General features: G+C 46.8%; 2 protein-coding genes across 5 annotated transcripts in view; both read left to right on the top strand.

Moving 5' to 3' along the window:
• Nucleotides 1-201: 201 nt before the first annotated feature.
• On the top strand, nucleotides 202-8,209 carry LHX1 (LIM homeobox 1). Its single transcript, XM_023522866.1, has 6 exons — nucleotides 202-1,353; nucleotides 1,654-2,362; nucleotides 4,203-4,429; nucleotides 4,527-4,804; nucleotides 6,137-6,302; nucleotides 6,679-8,209. Exons 2-6 carry the CDS (start codon nucleotides 2,193-2,195, stop codon nucleotides 7,056-7,058), a joined length of 1,221 nt encoding a protein of 406 aa, XP_023378634.1. The 5' UTR covers nucleotides 202-1,353; nucleotides 1,654-2,192; the 3' UTR covers nucleotides 7,059-8,209.
• A 4,590-nt stretch (nucleotides 8,210-12,799) lies between these two features.
• Nucleotides 12,800-22,227, top strand: part of AATF (apoptosis antagonizing transcription factor) — a 122,006-nt gene continuing 112,578 nt past the window's right edge. For all 4 annotated transcript variants that reach the window (XM_023522862.1, XM_023522861.1, XM_011379393.2 and 1 more), the window contains exons 1-4: nucleotides 12,800-13,052; nucleotides 13,998-14,189; nucleotides 16,429-16,854; nucleotides 17,312-17,449. In XM_023522862.1, the coding sequence (XP_023378630.1) occupies nucleotides 12,962-13,052; nucleotides 13,998-14,189; nucleotides 16,429-16,854; nucleotides 17,312-17,449 (847 nt within the window). In that variant the 5' untranslated portion in view covers nucleotides 12,800-12,961. The remainder of the gene's footprint in view (nucleotides 13,053-13,997; nucleotides 14,190-16,428; nucleotides 16,855-17,311; nucleotides 17,450-22,227) is intronic.

Below are 22,227 nucleotides of genomic sequence, written 5' to 3'. Positions count from 1 at the left end.
GTCGCTTGTTTTGTTTTTTTGTTTTTTTAAGTAAAAGGTGTCTCCGGATCACAGCTTCCTCACAACTTCTCAACAGGGTTGCAACTCCTCACCCGAGGTGCTTCCCCACCCACTCCTTTCCCCCTCCCCGGCGGGCGCCGCGCCTCCGGTCTCCCCCGCCCCCACCAGGAAACCGCCGGAATCAACTTTCCAAGACCGCGCTGCGGGAAACGGACACCCAGATCTCCCAGAGACCGGGACCTTGTAGACTTTGGATGAATTAGGGGAGGGGGCACAGAAGGAAGAGCCGGAGGAGGGAGATCCTGCTGCCAAGTGCCCTCCCTCCACCACTCCTCCAAAGTCGCGCGCTGGGCTCGGGCAAACTTCTAGGCCAAGAAAGCAAGAAGAAGGGAGGAAAAGCAACACCCAATGTATTGCAAAGCCAAACAGTGCACCAAGGCCGCCAGGGCTCCTGGACCCAACTGCACCCCAACCTTCAACAAGGCTTGATTGGATTACTCCCACCCTCTAGCAAAACTCTGCCCTCCGCCTGAGCCTACTCCCGCGTTCTCTCAGTCCCTCCCGTCGAAACCAGCGCCTTACCAGAGCAGGAGGGGGCCCAGGCACTTCGCGACCCGCCGCCCGCACCGCGCGGGGCCGCGGTTGCGGTTGCCACTGATCCTCTAAACGCGGTCTCCCCGCACTCTCCCCGGCCGGGGGATGCAGAATGGTTTACAGAGGGACCGCGAGCCGCTGATTGGTCGTAGGCCTCCGTGACGTCGGCGGGCGCTGCATTAAGGCGAGGGGGCTTCCAGAGCTCAGCCAACAGCCAGGAGCAGTGACCGAGCCGCCGGAGCTGGGGAGAGACGCGCCGGGGCGGCGGACTGGGCCAGGAGACCGGGGATAGAGGGACGCTTGTCCAGGGAGAGCCAGCGACGAACCGCGGCCCGGGCGGCGACAGTGACGGCCGGTGCCGAGCTGCTCCCGCCCCACAGAACTCTAGCCACTGCACCAGGACGTTTTTAAAAGCTCTCCAAGCTACTCCCCCTCCTCCTGACTCCTCCCGCTGCAAAAGAAAAAAAAAGGAAGGAAAGAAAGAGGCTAGAAAGGAAACCCAGATTTGCCACCACAACGAAAAAAGAGGGGAAAAGGAAAAGAAAAGAAAGTCGAGCAACTGTGGGGTTGGACGCAAGCAGCCGAAGTGTGGGCCAGCGATGCGGGGCACCGCGCCGAGGCGGCCGCGAATTGTGACTGGAGCCACGATGCACGGCCAGGCGCGGTGAGGAGCCAGCCAGTATCATCTCCCCGAAGGAGTCCAACCGCAGGGAGGGCGGTCCCGAGAACACGGAGGCCGCCTGGCAGGCCACGGGCCAGGTGACGGGGTTGGGGCGGTGGGGAGCGAGCGAGTGCGTCTGGCTGCGTCCGCCCGGAGTTGTCCCTCTCCTATCTCCATTGACACAAACACGTCTCCAAAAGGGGGGAAACCTAAGCAACAAAAACAGTCAACAACGAGATCTTACTCCTGCCCTCCCCTCCCTCTCTCCCCCTCGGCCTGCCCCCGCCCCTTCCCTCGGCCCACAGCGGGCGCCCAGTGCGTCCCAACCCGCTGCGCGATGCCGGCAGTTTAGGATCCAAAGCTTCTCTACTCATTTTGTTCTTTTCTTTTATAAAAAGAGGAGAGGAAATCCCGGTGGCGGGCAGCCAGGCACACACACACCCGCCCTCATACCCCGACAAAAGCAGATGCACTTTGACTTCTGACAGCTCTACCTCAAGCCCGAGAGAACTCAGCGGCTCTTTCCCTGCAGCCCGAGCTCGCCGCGTCGTCCTCTTCCTTCTCGGTCTCCGTTTTATTTATTTATTTCCGTTCCCGTCACCGTTCTCGGTGACCTTCACTCCTTCCCGGGCTCTGGGCAGAAGAGTCGCTTTCGCGCCCGCCTGAGACTCTTTTCCACGCCCCAGGAGCTGCTGCGGCGCTGCTGTGCCCCGCGGCCCTGGGACTCCAGGGCTGCACACCACCAAGGAGCACCCCGCCCCCATTTGCCTCGTTTCCCCTTCTTTTGATTTCCTGGTGTGGGTTTTGGCTTGCACCGCCGAGTGTGTTCCCTCTTTTTGGAGGGGCTGGGAGGCTACTGCCGATCGTCTTCGGGAGTCATCCCCTCGGCTCTACCTGCTCTTCTCTCTCCGGGCCTCACCCAACCAAACCAAAGACCATGGTGCACTGTGCCGGCTGCAAAAGGCCCATACTGGACCGCTTCCTCTTGAACGTGCTGGACAGGGCCTGGCACGTTAAGTGCGTTCAGTGCTGCGAATGTAAATGCAACCTGACCGAGAAGTGCTTCTCCCGGGAAGGCAAGCTCTACTGCAAGAACGACTTCTTCCGGTGAGTACTTCCCTGGAGCACCTCTACTGTTCCCTCCCCGCGGGCCCTTCCCGGCCAGCTACGGATCAGAGGTCAGCGTGGCCGCAGCCGCCGAGTTAGGAGCTGCCTTTGGAGAAAGCAGCCAAGTCCCACGGCGCCCGCCTCTTCGCCAGCTGGCGCGCTGGGCGCCTGGGACGCAGCCCTGCTCGCGTCCTGGAAATTGTGGGTACAGGCTTGGCTGCACATGCGTGGGAAGGAAGGGTCTGAGTGCGCCTCGGACCAGAAGCCCCTCCAAGCTTGGAGAGAGGCAGCACAGCCTCATGAGTCGTAGTCCCGGTACCGGTCTTTCCCCGTGCGGGGAGCTCTCCAGCAACTGCGTTCTCCGGGCCTCCTGGGTTGCTGGCCATCCAAGCTGAGCTTAGAAGCCCGGGGTAGCTCCATGCCACTGCCTTTTCGTCTCCAAAGGGTCTTGGCGGGAACCGCGGAGCGTTTTGCATGGAGTGTCCGAGTCGCCTGCCTAGGCAGCGACAGAGAAGAGCTCGGCTCTGATGCCTATCCTGCACATCCCGGGTGTTCCCCAAACCCCAACCGGCCTCCAAGCACCGGCGTGAGCAAACTGGCACACGGTGCCAGTGAAATGCCCCGAGGCCACAACCTCCTTGAAGACCTTTTCCCTTGCTTCCCCCGTGCAACGGGGTTGGAGGGAGGTTGGGCCTCCGTTCAACACGGACTTCTGGCTCTGAGGCACGGTTCCGCGCTCTCAGGCCCTGCCGGCCATCCTCAGCCACTTCCTTGCTGAAACCCAAGCAAAAGCCGAGTTTCTCCTGATGCCCCTCCTCCATTTAGCATTTTAATTGTATTCCCTTAAACTCGCTATCTTACCACTAAATCCACACTACATGCAAGTCAACAGAGAAGAACAAGAGCAGATGCAAATTGTAATTCCCTTGTGAGAGTTTGAAATCTCCCAGTTAACTGGGCTGACTTGGTTTCTGCTTTTCTGAGTTGTGGTTACAGATCAAACTGAAAGTTAAGGTGGGGGTTCAAAGCCACCTGTCCCAATGCCGCGCCTCGACGTGTGGCTCTGGTTGTGAGGGACTAGGGAGCAAACCGCTCGGTAGGCTGATATTGCCGAGAAAAAGCGCAGGTTGAGCTTCTGAGCCTTCGCAGGCCTCATCCGGTTTTCCTGGTACTGGCTGAAGCTGAGCTAGGGAGCGGCAAACCGCGCGGGATGCCAGTGGGGCCCAGAGGCATGGCTCTCCGGCAAAGCCTGGCGCCAAGCTTGCGTCGACCTGCGGGGTTTGGGGTTTGAACGTGGCGGCGGTCCAGCTGCGGCAGTCTGGGTTCTCCGTGCTGTTTACCCGCCGCGGGACTGGACCTTGCCAGAGCCCAGCCTGCCGCGCGGGTCCTTTTGCGGTAAAAGAGAGGCGTCACTAGAAAGAGAAAAGCAGGGCTTGGGACGCGTTTATGTGGAACTCTAGTTCGAATTTGACTGTTTTCTGAATCTAATCGGAAAATAAGTGCCTCTCTCCCACTTCCCATCCAACGCCTTGCTGCCTTCTTCGGCAGCGCTTTTATTCCTCTGGGACCACACTGGGTGTGAGGTTAGAGGTGGGGGCAGCTTGGGCCCCTCGCTCTCTCACTTTAACCTTGTGTATCGCCTCCTTGACTTTTCATGGTGCCCGCACTTTCTTCCTGTCTTCTTGCCCACTTGATCGGCATTCTGCCTCTTTCTTTTTGGCGCGCTCTGACTCATTTTCCCTTTCCTCTTCTCCTTCCTCCACTTTCTTCTTCTTTTTTCTCTCTCTTCTTTCTCTCTGCCTCTGTCTCTCCCTGATCCTCACCAACCCTCCATCTGCAGGTGTTTCGGTACCAAATGCGCAGGCTGCGCGCAGGGCATCTCCCCTAGCGACCTGGTGCGGAGAGCGAGGAGCAAAGTGTTTCATCTAAACTGCTTCACCTGCATGATGTGTAACAAGCAGCTCTCCACCGGCGAGGAGCTCTACATCATCGACGAGAACAAGTTCGTCTGCAAAGAGGATTACCTAAGCAACAGCAGTGTCGCCAAAGAGAACAGCCTCCATTCGGGTGAGGCCCCAGTTTTCCCGCTCGCTAGGGGCGGGCGGGTCCTGGGGGAAGAAGGCTCACCAAGGCCGCTCTTCACCTGTACCTTCCTTCTCTCCAGCCACCACGGGCAGTGACCCCAGTTTGTCTCCGGACTCCCAAGACCCGTCGCAGGACGACGCCAAGGACTCGGAAAGCGCCAACGTATCAGACAAGGAAGGGGGCAGCAACGAGAATGACGACCAGAACCTGGGCGCCAAGCGGCGGGGGCCGCGCACCACCATCAAAGCCAAGCAGCTGGAGACGCTGAAGGCCGCCTTCGCCGCGACGCCCAAGCCCACGCGCCACATCCGCGAGCAGCTGGCTCAGGAAACTGGCCTCAACATGCGCGTCATCCAGGTCAGGGCCCCGGCCTGCCACTCAGTTCCCCCGAGACCCACACGGCTCCTCCGGGCCAGCTTCCAGCAGTGGAGCGAGTTTGCGGAGGCTGGCGGAGGGGGAGGGAAGAGGCACAGACACATCCCTACCCGCGCGACCTTTGAAGTGCCTCCTGATGTGTAGAGCATCTGAAAATCCCTAGGTCTCTTCTTTTTCCCGGTCCAGCTCAGGTGATAGTGGTGGCGGAGGGCGAGGGGGACGGGGACTCAGCAGGAAGCTGGAAGGAGGGGACATTGTCAGACACCTCGGCTGGAGTTGGGACCCTTTGTTTCTACACCGCCCACTGGTTTCCCTGGCTCTGCACAACGTGATCTCCCTCTGCGTCCCTAACCCCGACTTTGTGGGTTTCTTGCCCAGTTAGACAAGCTCCAGAACAGACTTCTCTCGGAAGAGAAGTGTGGCGTCCTGGGTTGAAGTGATCCGGCCGGAGTCAGCCGTACCTCTGGCAGTCCAGGGTGGGATGAGGAAGGGAGGCAGCCATCTCGGCAGCTTTGTGGGCATTGTGAGGATTTGCGACTGCGTGTGATTCTGGTCGATTCTCAAGCCCAAGGTTAGGTGTCCGGTTCATCGTATCTGGAGGCTCCGTGAGGCTGTGGGTGGATGTGCCTGGGAGGCTGAGCGTGTTTGGGCACACGTATGCAAGTTGCCCTCTGTGGGAGGCTCTTTGGCCTCTGGAAGGCTGTGCCAACCTGTGCACACGTGAATGGGAGGTTGCATGTCTGTGTCACTATGAGTGAGAGGCTATGGATAAGTATCTTCAACACTGGGAGATTTGCGTGGGTGTGAAAAGGAGATTGTGCATTTCGGTGTCACTATGGTTGGGAGACTGAGTGTCAACAGGAGGCTGTTTAATTCTCCGTCACTATCATGCGGGGGAGGGTACTGCCAGAGACCGTGAAATGGAAGCTGTGTGAGTCTGACACTACTTGGGGAGGTTGAATGTATATGTGTACAGTCCCCGAGAAGCTGTAACTATGACAGTGTGACTGTAAGAAACAAACTCCAACTGCCTCTCGTTGGGCTGGTCGTCTTGCCCAGGACCCTTAGGCGGAAATCCTGTTCACCATTGGCTCAGAGGTCTCCCTGCGCTGTCCAGCTCTGAGAATCGCCCCCACCACACAACACACGCACACACACACACACACACACACACACACACACACACACACACACACACACACACACGGAGCGCAGAGAGCTAGGCGGTGAAGGGGTGAGGGACCCCGCCGTACCGCGTACCCGAAGTGGTGGATGGGGTCTTCGTGGCCTCACCCCGCGGCGTTTGTGCTTCAGGTCTGGTTCCAGAACCGACGCTCCAAAGAACGGAGGATGAAGCAGCTAAGCGCGCTGGGTGCCCGGCGCCATGCCTTCTTCCGCAGTCCGCGCCGGATGCGGCCGCTCGTGGACCGCCTGGAGCCGGGCGAGCTCATCCCCAACGGACCTTTCTCCTTCTACGGAGGTGGGTGTGCTGCCCCGTGCAGGGCGCGGCCAGGCCAGGGTTGGCTTCGTTGGAAGCGGGTGGCAGCGCGGGAGGCGCTTCTCGCTTTCTATAGAGAAATGGATTGATGGACGAAGGCTGGGGAGTAAATCAAGGGGAAGGTAGAGAGACCAAGGGCTGAATTCTCATACTAGATTGAGGCGGGTGGGCAGGTAGGGAGCCGCTCCTGTGTTTGCACCCAGCCTCTTCCCTGGTTCCAGCCCTGCAGGGGAGTCCCACGAACGGCGAGTGCCCCGCGTTGCCCTCCCCTGTCGGCTGGCGAGCCCGCCTTCCTGCCCTTTCTACCCTGCCCCACCCAGGGCCCCGCTCTGACATGCTACTCTCCGACGCTCCGCAGATTACCAGAGCGAGTACTACGGGCCTGGGGGCAACTACGACTTCTTCCCGCAAGGACCCCCTTCCTCGCAGGCTCAGACGCCAGTGGACCTGCCCTTCGTGCCGTCGTCCGGGCCATCTGGGACGCCCCTGGGCGGCCTGGAGCACCCGCTGCCCGGCCACCACCCGTCGAGCGAGGCGCAGAGGTTCACCGACATTCTGGCGCATCCCCCCGGGGACTCGCCCAGCCCTGAGCCCAGCCTGCCTGGGCCTCTACATTCGATGTCGGCTGAGGTCTTCGGGCCCAGCCCGCCCTTCTCGTCTCTGTCGGTCAACGGCGGGGCGAGCTATGGGAACCACCTGTCCCACCCCCCCGAAATAAACGAGGCGGCCGTGTGGTAGCGGGGTCTCACACGGTCCGCGGAGTTCGTCGTTGTACAGAAATGAACTTTTATTTAAGAAAAATAGAAAAAAAGGAAAAAAAATAAAAGGCAAGTCACCCCACCACCACCATCCTCCAGTCTTGGGGACCATTTTCCGTCTGGGGAGACTGGATGGGAAAGGGGGACACGAAATAGGATCCAAATCTGCCTGGAGGTAGGACTGGGATCCGAGCGCGCTGACTGGCAAGTGCAGGACTGGGGTTCCCGAAGGGAAATGCAGACCTCTCCCACCTCCCACCCGGACCCGGATCCGTGGAAAGACACCGCGGGCGTGTGCTTTTGGTGGGCGGGCGGCACAGAAACACCCACAGCGGCCCGCAGGGGCTCACAGCCAGGGGTGACAACAGGAGCTGCGGGGAGGGAAGCTGCCCTCGAAGCCCGGTGAGGGAGGTGAAGCTGCCCCGGCGCTCCCTGGCCAGCCAGAAACGGTTCTGGCTCTGGGAAATCTGTTAGTGTTCGTCTCAGAGTTCAGCAACAGCGACAACAAACTCTTAGAACTTCAGAAATGCCGACCCGCTGTGCATCAGGTGGGACTATATACATATATTTTTTGTCTCTCTGGGTTTTTTTGTTTTTTGTTTTTACCAAAATTGCAAAATTCTAAATGTAAAGCCCTCAGTATCAACTCTTCTACCTTCACAAAGCTCTACACACACAGATATACACACAGACACACTGCATAAGATGGTCTCCGGCCAGACCTCTCAGTAAAAATGACTTGAATATCAGCTGTACAAGAAAAGTATTCTACCTTCACACACACAGAGTTAAAAAAAAAAAAGACTATTGAACTAAAAACAGTCAACTGTTTACGTATAATGTTAAATTCAGGAGTTCAGTGTTTTACTAATATATCCTGTTTTGAAACCTCTTGTTCAAAAACAAAACGTTTTGAGCAATCAACCAAAATTGTTCATTTTTTTTTTCCTGTAGATGTTCTGACAGATTTGCAGGGCTCACAGCTCACTGTGCTAGTATGTAAAAAGGTGTTGTTTACACAAGGCAAAGAGAAAACACGATATTCAGACACTTGCCAAATAGGATAATTATAGCACAAATACTGTAAAGGTGCTTGGCACCACAACCTGAGAAAGTGTTAAAAAAAAAAAAGTGTTACAAGATTTAAGAAAAAAACATCTTTGCTAATTTTTAGTCCTGTTGAACATTCATGGAATTGTTAATATGACTTATATAGACTCACACAGGTTTTATTTTTGTGTCTTTAAAATAAAAGTCCAAAATATTTAAATTTTATGGTCAAATATGCAGTCAACAGCTGCTACTTTTTTCTTTATATATTAAATTTCTCATATGTCTTTTATTGTTCTGATAAACCTAAGCTTGTGTGACCTCCAGTGCATATTAGACCATTCACTGTATGAAAGAAAACATGTTGAATAAATTTGTGAGTTTTTAATAAAAATAGAAAATCTGATGTTTAGATAATTGGTGTGTTATTTAATGTTTTAAGAACTAGAAGGGAGGCAAGATTGGGAGCTGAATGACCCCTCAGAAGCTAGAAGGAAGAAAGGCAAGATGGGGGTATCTTTTTACCTTGGCTGTGGTTGAACCCCATTTCTAATGCCAACCAAGCTTCCTGATGTTATTAGCTACAGATCTGCATTATGTGGATTTAACTAATAAAGTTGAAGAGATGTTTGCTGATAAGTAAAGTAGAATTCGAAATAGAATTCAAATTTATGGCTAAAAATGAGTGGCCCCGGTCTGTGATTAGATGTGAAATTCTATGCACTCTCATTCTCTCCTCTCTGCACATGGGAAACTGGACTTGTGAATGTCGGTTACCAACGAATATAGAGAGTTGGTCCTTTTCAGTTTCATTTCCCTAATTTGATGGTTTGAAATGTAAAATGAATGTACATACAGTACTGCTAGAAATGAAATACTTTAATCTCTTTCACATAAATGATATGAACTAGTTGTTTTATAATATTTGTTACATTTGAAGTTCCCCAGAAGAAAAACTATTTTGCCTGGCCCCGATATATATTACATTTCTCTGAAAGATGAATAAAAATAACCAATATAAAAATCAAATGTTAACTGACAGTTGCCAATAGGTTTTGAAAAGTAGTTCAGTTCCTTCAAAGCCTTTGTTAAACGTGGAAGGAATTTAAATATTTTATCTACTATGAAATATGTGTGTGTTTTAATATCAGATGCTATTAGAGTTCCAGAATTTTTTTTCCGTATCACCTTGATTTCAGTCTGGGTTATTTATTTCATTTTGAAAAATCAAGGTTTTACATTAAATGTTATGTAATTTCCAGTGTTGTTTTCATTTCTTGTTAAGATACACCAAGTGTATCTTTCCTGCCAAGAAGGCTTTAAAATAAGCAATATTTCACTGCATCCATATGACAGCTAATGCAATCGGGAGGACCATCAGGGAGGAATCTGACAGTGTTCTTTAAGAAATCCAAATTTATGAAATATAGGGGAGACTTTTGAAACTTCTAGCCTCTGCATACAGCACATTTCTTTATCTTCTTTGTATGCAATCAGTGAATCAGCTTGTTTTTGCCCTTTTAGCATTTATATACGTTAAATCATAGCCAACTTATTTATTATAGCCATCCCCTTAAAAGACATTTATTTAACTGAACGTATGCTCATTGGGAAGATGCATTTTCCTATCAAGCCTGCTCAATTATTTAGCAGCTTTATTGTGGAATTGAGTACTTGATAAGAAGCGTTTCAGAGTTGGGCGCTCTGTGTGGACACAATTCTTCTCTGACTCTATGGCCGCAGTTCACTCTTTCCCCCTTAGTGCTGTATCCTGGACCCTAATGAGTACTTGAACAGGTGGCAAAGCTTAGCAGTCAGATTTGGAGCCGCTGAGAGAAGATGTAGAAATGTCAGGAACTGTTCTCATTCTCATCAGAGCAGATTGCCCACCTCTTCCCTGAGGTGCAGAGAAGTGCTGCACCATCCCCACCAGCCCAGGCTGTGAGCTCTCTAGAGAGGCGCTGATAGGGGAGCACCAATGTGGTCCCCTCCCGCCCAAGAAGGCAGTCTCCTTTCTGGCAGGGCTAGGCAGTCTGGTTTCTCCCTGTGGCCATCTTAAAGCCTTGGTGCCTCCTCTGTGCCTTTCACCACCTGCCCTCAAGGTACCAGCAGCAGGAGCCACCATCTGCCCTGGGTAAGGGAGGCGAAGCTCACCCACCAAACTTCTCTTGGCTGGAGAAGGCTAGGGGAGGCTGGGGGGCTACTTTAGGGTGAGACAAGGTGGGAGAGGAGTATGCATGAAAAGACAGGATAGACATTGGCAGGGGCCTGGGTCCTGGAGTTTAATAGCATCTGAGAAGAGAGAAGAGCAGCAGGTAAGAATCTGGTTTCCCTAAACTCTTGAAACTCCTGGTTATGAGGCAGATAGTTGATTTGGACAAGGGAGGGTGGTGGTAATGCAATGTCACCACTGCCCATCCTCTGCTATTTCTACATCTTTCTGCCACTTTGCATCCCTTAGGCAGCTGCAGAGGGGACTATGAACCATGAGACTCTCTGACCTTTTCGGGGGGGGGCACTGTTCTGAGAGTGTACTCCCATTTATTCCCAACCTTTTGCTTATGTCATCGGCTCTTATCTTTAGAGCAGCCAGAAATTTACATTTCTTCTGGGAGGTACAGTCTTTGAAATATCTCCTCCCATAGTCCACTCTATATAGCCGTCTACATACCCCTAAGGAAACCCCTTTCCTTCTCGAGAAACTAGATGGGAATGGGGCATAGAGAGAACATTTAGGAGACTGCTCTCCTGTCCCATGGCTCGACTTCTCTGTTGCATCTTAAGTTTTAGAATTCTTTCCTCTTTCTTCCACTCCTGGAGTCCCCTCCCTACTCTCAGTATGGGGTAAGAAAGCTGGGGAAGCATTTTTGGGATCCTGGAATGTGTGTGACAGGAGAATGGTCTTGATTTTTTCCTCAATTGGCTTCCCAAGTCAGTGGGGAGCAGGACAGAGAAGAGAGGTAAGCAAGTCTATATTTTCTGTCCAGAATCACCCAAAACAGTGTCCTATTTGCTTAGAGGTGGTCTCTGACCTGTCTTGCCTTCCTCCCTCTTTTCTCCCTTTTCTTCACCCCAAGGCCAGGTTTCTAAGCATTATTAGTGTCCAAAATAGAAAAGGAAGAGGATTAGGGGAGGTGGTTGCCTAAATGTGGGCTGAAACATTTTTGTCTTTTGAAACCCAGGGCAATGGCCCCTTGTCATAGCCTGAGAATGTTTTTGCTCTGAGGGGCCCTAGACACAGGCACTGGACTGCAATTATAGGGGATTTTTTTTTTTTTTTTAGAGCTGTTTCCTAGCCTGATATTTCCTGCAGATGGTAAAAAGCAGTTCTCTTTGCCTTAGTCCCCTGCCTAGGGAGCCTAGGTTCTAGCCTGGCATTCTTTCCCTTCCATGTTTGGGGGAGGCGTCTACTCTAAGACAGGTTCACCTTCCCCTCTGCAGCCACCTAGGAAAAGGACATAGGACAAGGCACACTAAAGTGGTGGTCTCTCAGCACTCTTGATCCTGAAAGCATATGAAGACTGTGAAAGTCAGGGACCCTCACTTCCCTCCCATGGTAAACACAGAGGAGCTGAGGGTTCCTCAAGCAGTTCAGCCATGGGACCCAATTGGCCTGGGTTGTATCCAAGGATGTCACCGGGCACTCAATTCTTTCGAGGCAGTTTCTGTTTTGGGGGTTCTAGGTCTCTACAGGTGACCTCAGATACTGTAAGGATAGACCACTTTGTACACACAGTTATCATTCCTTATTGCAGTTTTGTTGACATGTTTTTTCTGCCCTCCTATGCTGATCTTCATCAAGAAAGAATCTAACTTACTCATCTTTGTATCTCATCTAGCAGTGCATGCCACATAGCGGGCAGTCAGGGAATGTTCGATGAGAAAAAGGGAATATAAAAGGATTGTATCTTTCCATGTGCCTGGGCACAATTAAATTAATCCTATTAAGTCTTTATATTTTGAGTCTATCCGTGTCCCTCTATTGATAGACCTGAGTTTTTCTGCAAGTGTCTGAGTATGCTTTCATCTTTGAACAGTAAAGATATCAATATCGATGGGCGTGCAGTAGTAATCTCCACACCAACTCGCTTTCCCTGCGCAGACAAGGCTACTTGGAGAAGCTACATAATCGATCTTTATTTATGCACAGCTGTAGCGATTTCTAATTATTCCTATTAATAACAGTCCGCCGCACACTTACACAGGCACATCTCTAACATAGGATTCTTAAATCTTGGCTGCCGCGGGGCCAGAGGCTTAAGACCGGCCCCAGACTCTTCCAAATTGTGAAATGCCAGACCTGCCTTTGGTCCCAGGCTGTGCGTGCCCGAAAGCGCCCTGAGGCTCGAGACGCTTTCCCTTTACTCCCTCCTCCTTCCCAAATCAGCCACCATGGGTCACCACTACACTACACTTTATTTCTAAGCAAATCTCGGAGAAGTCTTGAGGCATACTTTTTGCAGGCGGACAACCCCGCTCACATCGCTGTCTCTCGGATCAGTGCTGGCGATGGCTACGTCCCCTTGCGCGCTCCCGCGCGGCCCACACGCCCCCTCGACGCAAGCGCACGCGCACAGGCGCCCGGACGGCGAAAATCTCATCAGCCTCCCAGGCGCTTCCGCCTTCATCCTAGCAACGCCCGTTGTGACGCAAAAGGCCCCACCCCCTCCCGTGCGCCTCCCGGAAGTTGCCAGCCTGGAGCTGAACGTGGTTCCTCGCCGGGCTTGGGTATAGTCTCCCGGGGGGAGGTCCCGGCGGGGAGAGAGCGTCCGGGCCCGGGCTGGATCCCGACATTCACATTCGCGGCGCGGAGCGGAGCGAGACCTAGTGACGATGGCAGGGCCGCAGCCCTTGGCGTTGCAGCTGGAACAATTGTTGAACCCGCGACCGCGCGAGGCGGATCCTGAGGCCGACCCAGAGGAGGGTGAGGCTGACTGGGGCAAGACCACGTGCGGAGCTGTGGGCCCGGCCCGGTGCGGACCTGGGCGCCGTGTGTGGGGCAGGCCTACTCTCCTTGTCCTTGTGTAGAGGAAAATTGCCTCCCGGGAGGGTTGCCCCGAGCTCCGGAGGACGGCTTCGGCTTCTTTCTGACACGCACTCTAGATTTGGTGCTCGGGTGGGCGGAGCATCCTGCGAACTCAGGCTAGGGTTAATTGTTGGTCGAGGGCTGTCGCAGGGAGCCGGAGTCTGGTAGCAGTTTGGGAGTTATCTTTCAGGATGCTCTTACCGGGATTGCGTTAGAAATGAGAAGAAAGTCTTACCCATTTTTAAAACTGTCCGTGAGAACTTGGAGAATGAAAGAAGTAGTCTTCCATGGTCTTGTCGGAGCCCCTTCAGGCCACAAGACATTTGCTTGGGGACTGATGAGTAAGACTGCTGTTCTGTAAGTTCACGTTCAAGGTATAGTTGGGAGTAATCCTGCTTTTGACTTGAGTCAGAGAAGTGTGAGGAAGGGAGAATAAGGAAGGATAAATATGAGTGCTGGATCGTGTTTTAGGAATATCAGTTAAAGGAACTAGGGCTATTTAGCCAGGATAAGCAAAGAAAATTCCCGGAGATGCAAAGGAGTGAGGATAGAACATGTTGATGGCTGACATACAACGTTTGAGTGACTGTCATACATGGAAGAAGAATTGCACTAGTTTTACATGATCCAAGGCATAGAAATAAATCCTAATAGTAGAGACAGAGTCAGCTTTCTGTTCAGGAACAGCAGTTAAGATAGAATTTTACCCTGGGAAGTAATGAGTTCCCTGTTCCAGGAAGTTGGAGATTTTGTAGAGGACATTCAAGTATTTGTTGAAAGGGTTGGACAGGGTTACCATTAATTCTGACCTGGAGATTGATTAATTTCTCCCCTCCCCCACAGCCACTGCTGCCAGAGTGATTGACAGGTTTGATGAAGGGGAAGATGGGGAAGGTGACTTCCTGGCTGTGGGTAGCATTAGAAAACTGGCATCAGCCTCCCTCTTGGACACAGATAAAAGATATTCCGGCAGGACAACCTCTAGAAAAGCTTGGAAGGACGATCATTGGGAGCATCCACTGTCAGGTTCATCTGGTGAGTAGACATATTTGCCTTTTATTTTTCCATTGTACTCATTCTCTTCCCTATTTTTTTTTAGAGTTAAAATAACCCTCTCTTTTTTTTAATGACCTTTGCAAGACTAGTCTGTGTACCTCCACCTGTTATATTAAGAGAGACCTGTGATTTGGCATTAGAAAGGGCCTTAGAAGTACTTAATTTCACTTCATAGGAAACTAAACCTGGAGCAGTTAAGTTGCTATATTCCTTATGTCTAGACTAATATAGTTCACTCTAAATGAGAGAAAAGGCAATGCGTATTGGATATTGAGAGGGCTATGTGTTGAAAAATTGTGTCTGATGAGATTGCTACTCATGGATTTTGACCCTTTTCAGTTTTTCAAGTCTTGCTTTGGGTCACTGTATGATATTGTGAAACTCATTTTTTTGCCATCATAAAATAACATAGTCCTTTCCTCTTCTCTGCAAGAGAGTATGAGCTTATAATTTTAGAGCAGAGTAGAATAAGGCGCTGGATTTGGTGATTATTGAGTGGATGCCATTTGTTTTCCTTTGGAGAGGTCAGAAGTGCCATATTGAGTATCCACAGATAGTATAAAAGAAACTTTCATTCTAGTTATGATATCCATGATTTAGTACTTGATATAGTTTTAGAGGCTACTGATAAACTCATTTCACATTCTTTGCCTAGAGACTGATAAAGAGACCAGTATGAGACAAATATTATAATATTTATTGAGCTCTCACCATGTGTCAGGCATAGTGGTAAGCTCTTTAAGTTCTAAGAGCCTGGAATACAGTAAGTCTTCAAAAAATGTTATCATTCTCCTTACGTGTATTATCTCATTTAATTCTCGCAATAGCCCTGTGAGGTTGGTACTATTTAGCCCCATTTTACAGATAAGGAAGCAGAGGGACAGATTGGTTAAGTAATTTGCTCAAGGCCATGCAGCTAGTAAGTGAAAGAGCCAGGACTCAAATAAGGCAGTCTGACTCTAAGATCTGTACTCTTAATTAGTACTCTAGGAATGTTTCTTAATCTGGGAAATGGCATACATTCAAAGAACTTAAAAGATTATTTCTGGGGGTTTTTTTGCACTTAGTTTTTGTAATTATATTTTTGATAGCCTTTGTGTCTTGAGGTAATATAGTTTTTAAAAGTAGTACTGAAGACTTATCACATTTTCATGAAATCATTATTGAAGAAAGTTGTTGGTAACTGGTACCTGTGTCTAATAATTATGCTTGCTGTACATGGGACCTTTGTGTTCTAGCATGGAAGAGATCAGATACCCGGGAAAAACTGTAATCAGGTGATACCCTAAGTATAAGTAAAACTAGGAGCCTTAACTGGCATTCCATTTATTGTAGGATCAAGTTTAAACTCCTTCCATGGAAGATAAGACCCCTCCTGATTTGGTCCTGGGGTTACTCTGTAGGCTCATCTTCCACCATTCTGTACTCCAATATACTTTTGTGGTGCTGGACCTTTGCAGATGCTGTTTTATCTTTTCTTTCCCCCTTCTCTGATGAGCTGTTATTTATGCTTAATAAGTAAAACTATAATGTCTCCTACATGTGAAGCCATTCCCACCTTTCCAGGAGAGTTAGGTGGTTCCTCCTCTATATACTGTACTAATGGCATTGTAACATAATTATTGGTATGCATCTCTACCACTCCCACCAGACTACGAACCCCTCCACACAAGTATCACATTTTGTTTGTCTTTCTTTAGCTCTTTTATCTATGTGTGGTTCATAACAGGTGCTTAATAAGTATTTAATAAATATCACACTTGTGCGATAGAGATTGTGCATTTGGGATAGTTAATAATGACCAATATTTTTTTAGGTGTAGGTTTGGGAAAACTGAAATTCCCTCACACCAGTTGAAATCTGACCATTCTTCAAAGTCCAGACCAAAGACTACCTCTTCTTTATCTCCTTGCTTAAATTCACTTGCCCCACAGTTAAAATTTCTCCTTCCTCTGGGTTATCTAAACTTTGTCAAAGCACTTTTAATTCTTTATATTATAGTCTTTCTTACTAGAACCTTTTGATGGGATAGGAGTCATGCTTTATTCATCTTTGCTTCTCCCTTAGCATTTTAAAGATGGTAGATGTGTAGTTAATATTTATTGGAGTACAGTAATACATTTTTTGGATAGCTGCCATGATTTTGTAGTTGAGAGATATGGCCTGGTATTTGTCTCTAGGTAATATTCATTTTTTCCTTCTTCTCTCCCTTGTTTAGACAAAGAAATATCTGATGAAGAGTCTGGAGATGGTGATTCAGAGGGACTGGGTATGGAGGAATTCGATGAGGCTGCCATGAGTGCTGAGGAAGAGGAGTATAGTAGTAATAGGGACAGTAGTCTGGCCTGGAGGAAGGGGAGCACAATCCACTCCGGGAAGGCGCCAGGCTTCAGTGTCCAGAACATCAAAGACTTTGAAAAATTTACCGAGGGAATGGATGACCTTGGTAGCAGTGAGGAGGAGGAAGACGAAGAAGAGGAGAGTGGCATGGAAGAAGGGGATGGTGAGGAAGACTTCGAGGGTGAGAGTGAGGAAGATAGGGCTGAAGACAGGAACAGTGAAGATGATGGTGTGGTGATGACCTTCTCCAGCGTCAAAGTTTCCGAGGAAGTGGAAAAAGGCAGAGCCGTGAAGAACCAGATAGGTTTGTACATGGTTTGCTGTTTGCTTATTTTTCAGTGTCTGCATTTGATGTCCTTTTTGTTTGTTTGTTTGTTTTTGGCTGATCGCTCTCTCCTGTGTCCTTCCAATTAGTTTGTGACATGCCCCACTTATGTGGAGGCCTAAAGCCCTATTCCTCTATGCTTAGCCAGCCATTTCTACATTGAGCTGCTTAGCTGGTTCTGCTCTAGTACTTCTGGCAACTGTGGAAGATTGAAGAGAAGAATGTTTTCTCTTCTCTTTGGGCTTTAGCATTCTCTCTCATGTAGCAAATATTTGCTTCCAAGATACTGAATTTATTTCCTATAATAGAGATTGTTTCCATGGCATGAAACTGTGATAAAGCTGTGCTGCTTATCGAGACTAGTGTGATATTCTGTCTCTTCCCCTCCCCAAGAAGATTGTATAAACAAAGAATGGAATTCTTTTTTCTTTCTCAGCATTGTGGGACCAGCTCTTGGAAGGAAGGATCAAACTACAAAAAGCTCTGTTGACTACCAATCAGCTTCCTCAACCAGATGTTTTCCCTATTTTCAAGGACAAAGGTGGCCCAGAATTTGCCAGCGCCCTAAAAAATAGTAAGAATACTTATGCCATATTGGAATACTTAGAACCACTGGGGTGTATTGGGATTGCAGCACAGAGTTGAAGAAGAGAATATGTGGTATTAGTGGTAATATGGTATAAAATAGTAGTTTTTAACTTAAAATGATAGCAATAGAAATCTTATTAAATGAAGATAACTTCGAATGGATTGGATGATTGAGTCATGTCTATTCTGCTTTTTTCTTACCTGCCCTCTCCCCTTCTCCTTGGCTTTCAATTCTTTTAATGCCCAGAGAATACTCTTTGAAAATCCACTGGTATAGAAGGAAAGGGAGAGAATGAATGACTAAACTCAGTTCGTTTAAGGTAGTTGTATCATGAGCATAAAAGATGCCTTTATTGGGAGGTTTCCAGAACAACAGGCCAAGATGCCGGGTTGCATGGAATGAGGAAAGATGATGACTGCAGAGGGAGGAAAAAGTTTTGGAAGAGAATTGCTGAGCTAAAAGTCTAAGAATTTTAGAAGAGAAAAGGAATTTAGAAATTACTGAGTTTCCAGTCCCCTCATTTTACAGATGAGAGAACTGTAACCCAGAGAGTATGAGTTGCCCAGAGCTACAGAGCTTATTCATGCACAGCAGAAAGAAAACTCCAGCTTTTCTGCCTTATGACCATGGAGCCTTCCTTCTGCGCCATGCTTCCTCCTGTGTACTGTGTGCCAGGGTGCCCAGTGGCTCCAAAGGAGTGGGGTAGAGAGAGATTTGGGGTGAGTGCACTGTGGTTAGAATTGCTATTCCTCATTTACATACCAAGACTTAGTATTTTCATTTGCTCTTTAAAACTTATTTTTATCATATCATGGAATTAAAAGGGAGCTGAGGAGGATGTCTGATTTGGTGTCTGCCTTTAGGTAGAATCACCTTAAAGCATTCAAAATATATAATGTAAGATTTCTAAGAAAGGGAGTTCTGTGAAACTTTCATGTAGGAGAAAACTTGGTTTAAGTAGGAATTACTTCCTAGGGTCAGTCTTTAGATTAATGTCCTGCCATACTGAAGTCTGCTTCCTATGCGAAAGGCCTGGCTAATCCTTCAGGAACCCTGAAGATACTGTGAGGGTGGGTCTTGTATCCCCTCCCCCACCTTTTCCTCCTTCCACCCTTAAATAAATGATTAATTGACGGTTTTCAAAGTCTTTGAGATTTTTGGAGCACTTATTTATTTCTCTGCTATTTTTGATGCCCTAGTACCCTAATTCCTGGTATGCCTTGAATAAGACCTAGACTGTTCTAGATTAAATATTTGGTATGTTTCAGATAAGGTTTTTTCCATTGTGTTCCTTATTCTTCTTCTTGCTGGAGCCTTTCCTTTTTTTTTGCGTCATTTAAAAATATTGATATTTTAAAGGTTAGTTAGTGTCAGGTATTTTTTTGTATTTAACCAATTGCCTCTTTGCCTCATTGGCAAACTTCAGTTAATCTGACAGATGTCTATTCTGACAGGGTGGGTTGTGATGGAAGAGGGAGAAGAAAGGAATGTTTGTTTGGTATCACATCTCAGATAGGAGAGTAGAGAGTTCTCACAACCAGAATTTCTTCACAGCTTGCAGGTAGTTAATTTTTGTTTGTTTCCAATCTTCTTATAACAATATGACATAATATGTTATGTACCTCCTTATCTTGGTAAACGGAGTTTAAGAAAAATTTCTCAGCTATATTCCTCCGATGAACAATTATTCTGTGCTATATCGCTTATAAGGAATATATGCTGTATTTGTACTAACCCCAGAACAAACACTGGAACTTGCTATCTTAAACTAAATCTCTTCACGTTGTTTGATCTTCATTAGTTAGAGTCAGACTGCCTGGGTTTAGATTCCATCTCAGCAATGGATTAGTCATATGACCTTGGGTAAGTTGCTTAACTTCACAGGAAAATGGTAATAATATGGTTATGAGGATTAAATGACATAATATAAAACATTAGCACAGTGTCTGGCACACAGCACGAGTGTTAGGAATAGGTATTATTTTTTTCTGCCGAAAGAGACATTTGGCAGTGTTCAGACCAGCAAATGATGGTCATCTTTGTATTGAACCATCATCCCCATTGTCTTTCATGTTTTTTGACTTTTTATTAGTATTCACATTACCTATATTATTTAAATTGACCGTTTGTTCCGGAAAGTGGATAGTGTTATGTACTACTATAATACTTAAAATTGAACTTCTGCCTTTTATGCTTGTGGAAAGGTGACCAGAGATCTCCTTATTGCCAAACCCAGCTATTGTCTCCCTGAAGCTTTCAACGTTTTCTTGAAATATTTCCCTTTGTCTTTGGTGACACTACATATGCTAATTGGATTCTCTTGTCGTACTTCTCATCTCAGACTCTTATCGTCTCAATGTTAGTTTCATCGCATTTAGGATCTTGTTCTCAGGTAGTGTTTTCTTGATGTGTTCCTTCCTTGACACTGTCATTTACTCTCATAGTCCTAATGAGAGCTTTTAAAACAGCAGACTTCCAGCTATGTTTTAGCCATAGTAAACTTCAGAGTAAACAACATGCCTTCATATCTTCAGTACCCTAAACTCTTCTTTTCAGAAACTAAACAAATATCTTCTTCCTTCCCAGCATACACATGCACTTAGTCTTCAATCACCTTATGTTGTGTTGGTAATTATAACTCTTAAACTGTGAAGTAAATTCAAAGACATTTTTTGATATTTTAGTAGCTGCATAAGTGGTAAGTCATGAAGTAACCTTAGCAAAATTAAGAGATTTTCTATACACAAAACCATTTCTCTAAAGAGGTTAGCTCTTTTTTTTTCTGATTTTCTTGTGAAAAGTTCCATGGTATTAGAAGGCAAATCTTTTATGTTGGTGGCAATGGTATGTATATAAGGAAGAAGGCAAATTACTTAAGGAAGACAGCATGAGTTATTTAAAACTTTTCATTATGGAATATATCAAAAAGTAGGGAGAATTATACAATGAACTTACATACCATTACCAGCTAAGCAATCAACTCACAGCCAATCTTATTTTCATCTATACTTATACTAACTCTTCTCCTACTTCTGGATTATTTTGAAGCACATACCTGACATTCTACGATTTTACCAGTAAATCAGCATGTATCTCTAAAAGAAAAAGATTTTTAAAAATCACATACCATTATCTCACATAAAAACATTGACAGTGATTTCTTAATAAGCATAACTGAATTGAATGGATAGAGGAATTGAGAGCATCTCTGTAATAGGCACTCACTACTATCTTTTTCAGAGTTTGCTCTATAACTTTAAATGAAGTGATTAAAGTAAAGCTAAACTTCAGCCATAATAAGTTGACCTTTTAGTGAAATGCATGTTATTAATATATTTAATGAGATGCATTATAAACTGCAGTGAGCACCATGTTTCATTACAGGTCCAAAATGCAATATCATTAAAGACCTTTCGTAGAAACAATGGTTGACATTTTGATATTTCCTATAAGCAAAAAAATCCAAGGATACAGTGTAATGTAATATAAATATAGAGGTAGTGTTGGAATTTTTTACTTTCCTGAGAGTGTAAGAACAAATTCCATTATTAATAAATTACATTTTGTTTGCTCCCTCTTTTTTTTCCCCTTCTAGTTTATATTCACTCTTTCATCTATCTGCGGCCCTTCTAGTCCTTCCCCTATTTTAACTCGAATAGACGAAAACTTTTAATGCTAATTTGACCTTAGAACTAATAGATACTTTAACAAATAACTTAAAATTTTGAGTAAGTCATGGGCAGAGTCTTGATAGATATTTCTGTTTTGCTTTTAAATTTTATTTATTTTTAAGTAGGTAATATATTCACATGGCTCAAAATTCAGAAGATGGTAATGACTAGAGAAAAATCCTCCTCCTCCCTCCTATACCCCCGCTACCCAGTTCTTTATCCCATAGGCAACCAATTTTATCAGCGAAATCCCCCCCTTTTTAATTACTTAGTTGCCTTAGGTGACAAATCCATGAACATTTATTTCGGTGTTCTCTCAATTAACACTTTATGGGTTCATGGCAGAGTTCTCACAAATGATCTGTAGAACCCTGAAATAATCTTAATTACTTGGAATAGATTTAAATATTGCTTGGGATGAAGGCACTTGCAAGCTTCTCCAAGAATAGCATTGTGTAGATTAAGGACCCTTATTACTGTGAACTTCATCTAGCTGAGATGATATAAGATTGATCTTTTTGTTTCAGCCGATGGCTATCATTTTTTTAAATAGCTTTACTGTTCTACTTATAAATTATGTCATACTCACTTCAAAAATTTAGGAAATACATAAAAGCATAAAGAAGAAAATAAGGATTACCTGTAATCCTACTGCCCAGAGGTAACAGCAGTTGTCATTTTGATGAATATCCTTTCAGACCTTTTTCTGTGTGTACGTGTGCACGTGTGCACACGTGCATGCACACACACCCCTTTTTAAAACAAAAATGGAATCTTATGTACTATTTTGTAAGCTTATTTATTCTACTTAATATATCATTTTATGTCAGTATATTTAGATGTACATCAGCATTTTCAGTGGCTACAGAATATTCCATTTTATAGATTTACTGCAATTTGTTTAACCAATTGGTATTGATGGATGCTTAGGTTTATTCTAGTTTTTCACTTTTATAAAGCATGCTTTGATAAACATCCCCGCGTATACATACTTGTGCAATTTGTCTAAAAGTAGCACTGCCACATATGTAATTTTAAATTGTCTAGGAACCACATTAAAAAATAAAAATAAAGGTAAAATTAATTTTTGTA

This window comes from Pteropus vampyrus, unplaced genomic scaffold (genome assembly GCF_000151845.1).
Source record: "Pteropus vampyrus isolate Shadow unplaced genomic scaffold, Pvam_2.0 Scaffold358, whole genome shotgun sequence".
NCBI lineage: Eukaryota > Metazoa > Chordata > Mammalia > Chiroptera > Pteropodidae > Pteropus > Pteropus vampyrus.
This window is presented reverse-complemented; position numbering and strand designations above follow the sequence as displayed.

Bases quoted from the DNA above. Each gene is read 5' to 3' on its own strand.
- LHX1 (XM_023522866.1), top strand. From the start codon at position 2,193: ATGGTGCACTGTGCCGGCTGCAAAAGGCCCATACTGGACCGCTTCCTC. The intron at 2,363-4,202 runs GTGAGTACTTCC...CTCCATCTGCAG, and splicing joins TGCAAGAACGACTTCTTCCG to GTGTTTCGGTACCAAATGCG. The intron at 4,805-6,136 runs GTCAGGGCCCCG...TTTGTGCTTCAG, and splicing joins TCAACATGCGCGTCATCCAG to GTCTGGTTCCAGAACCGACG.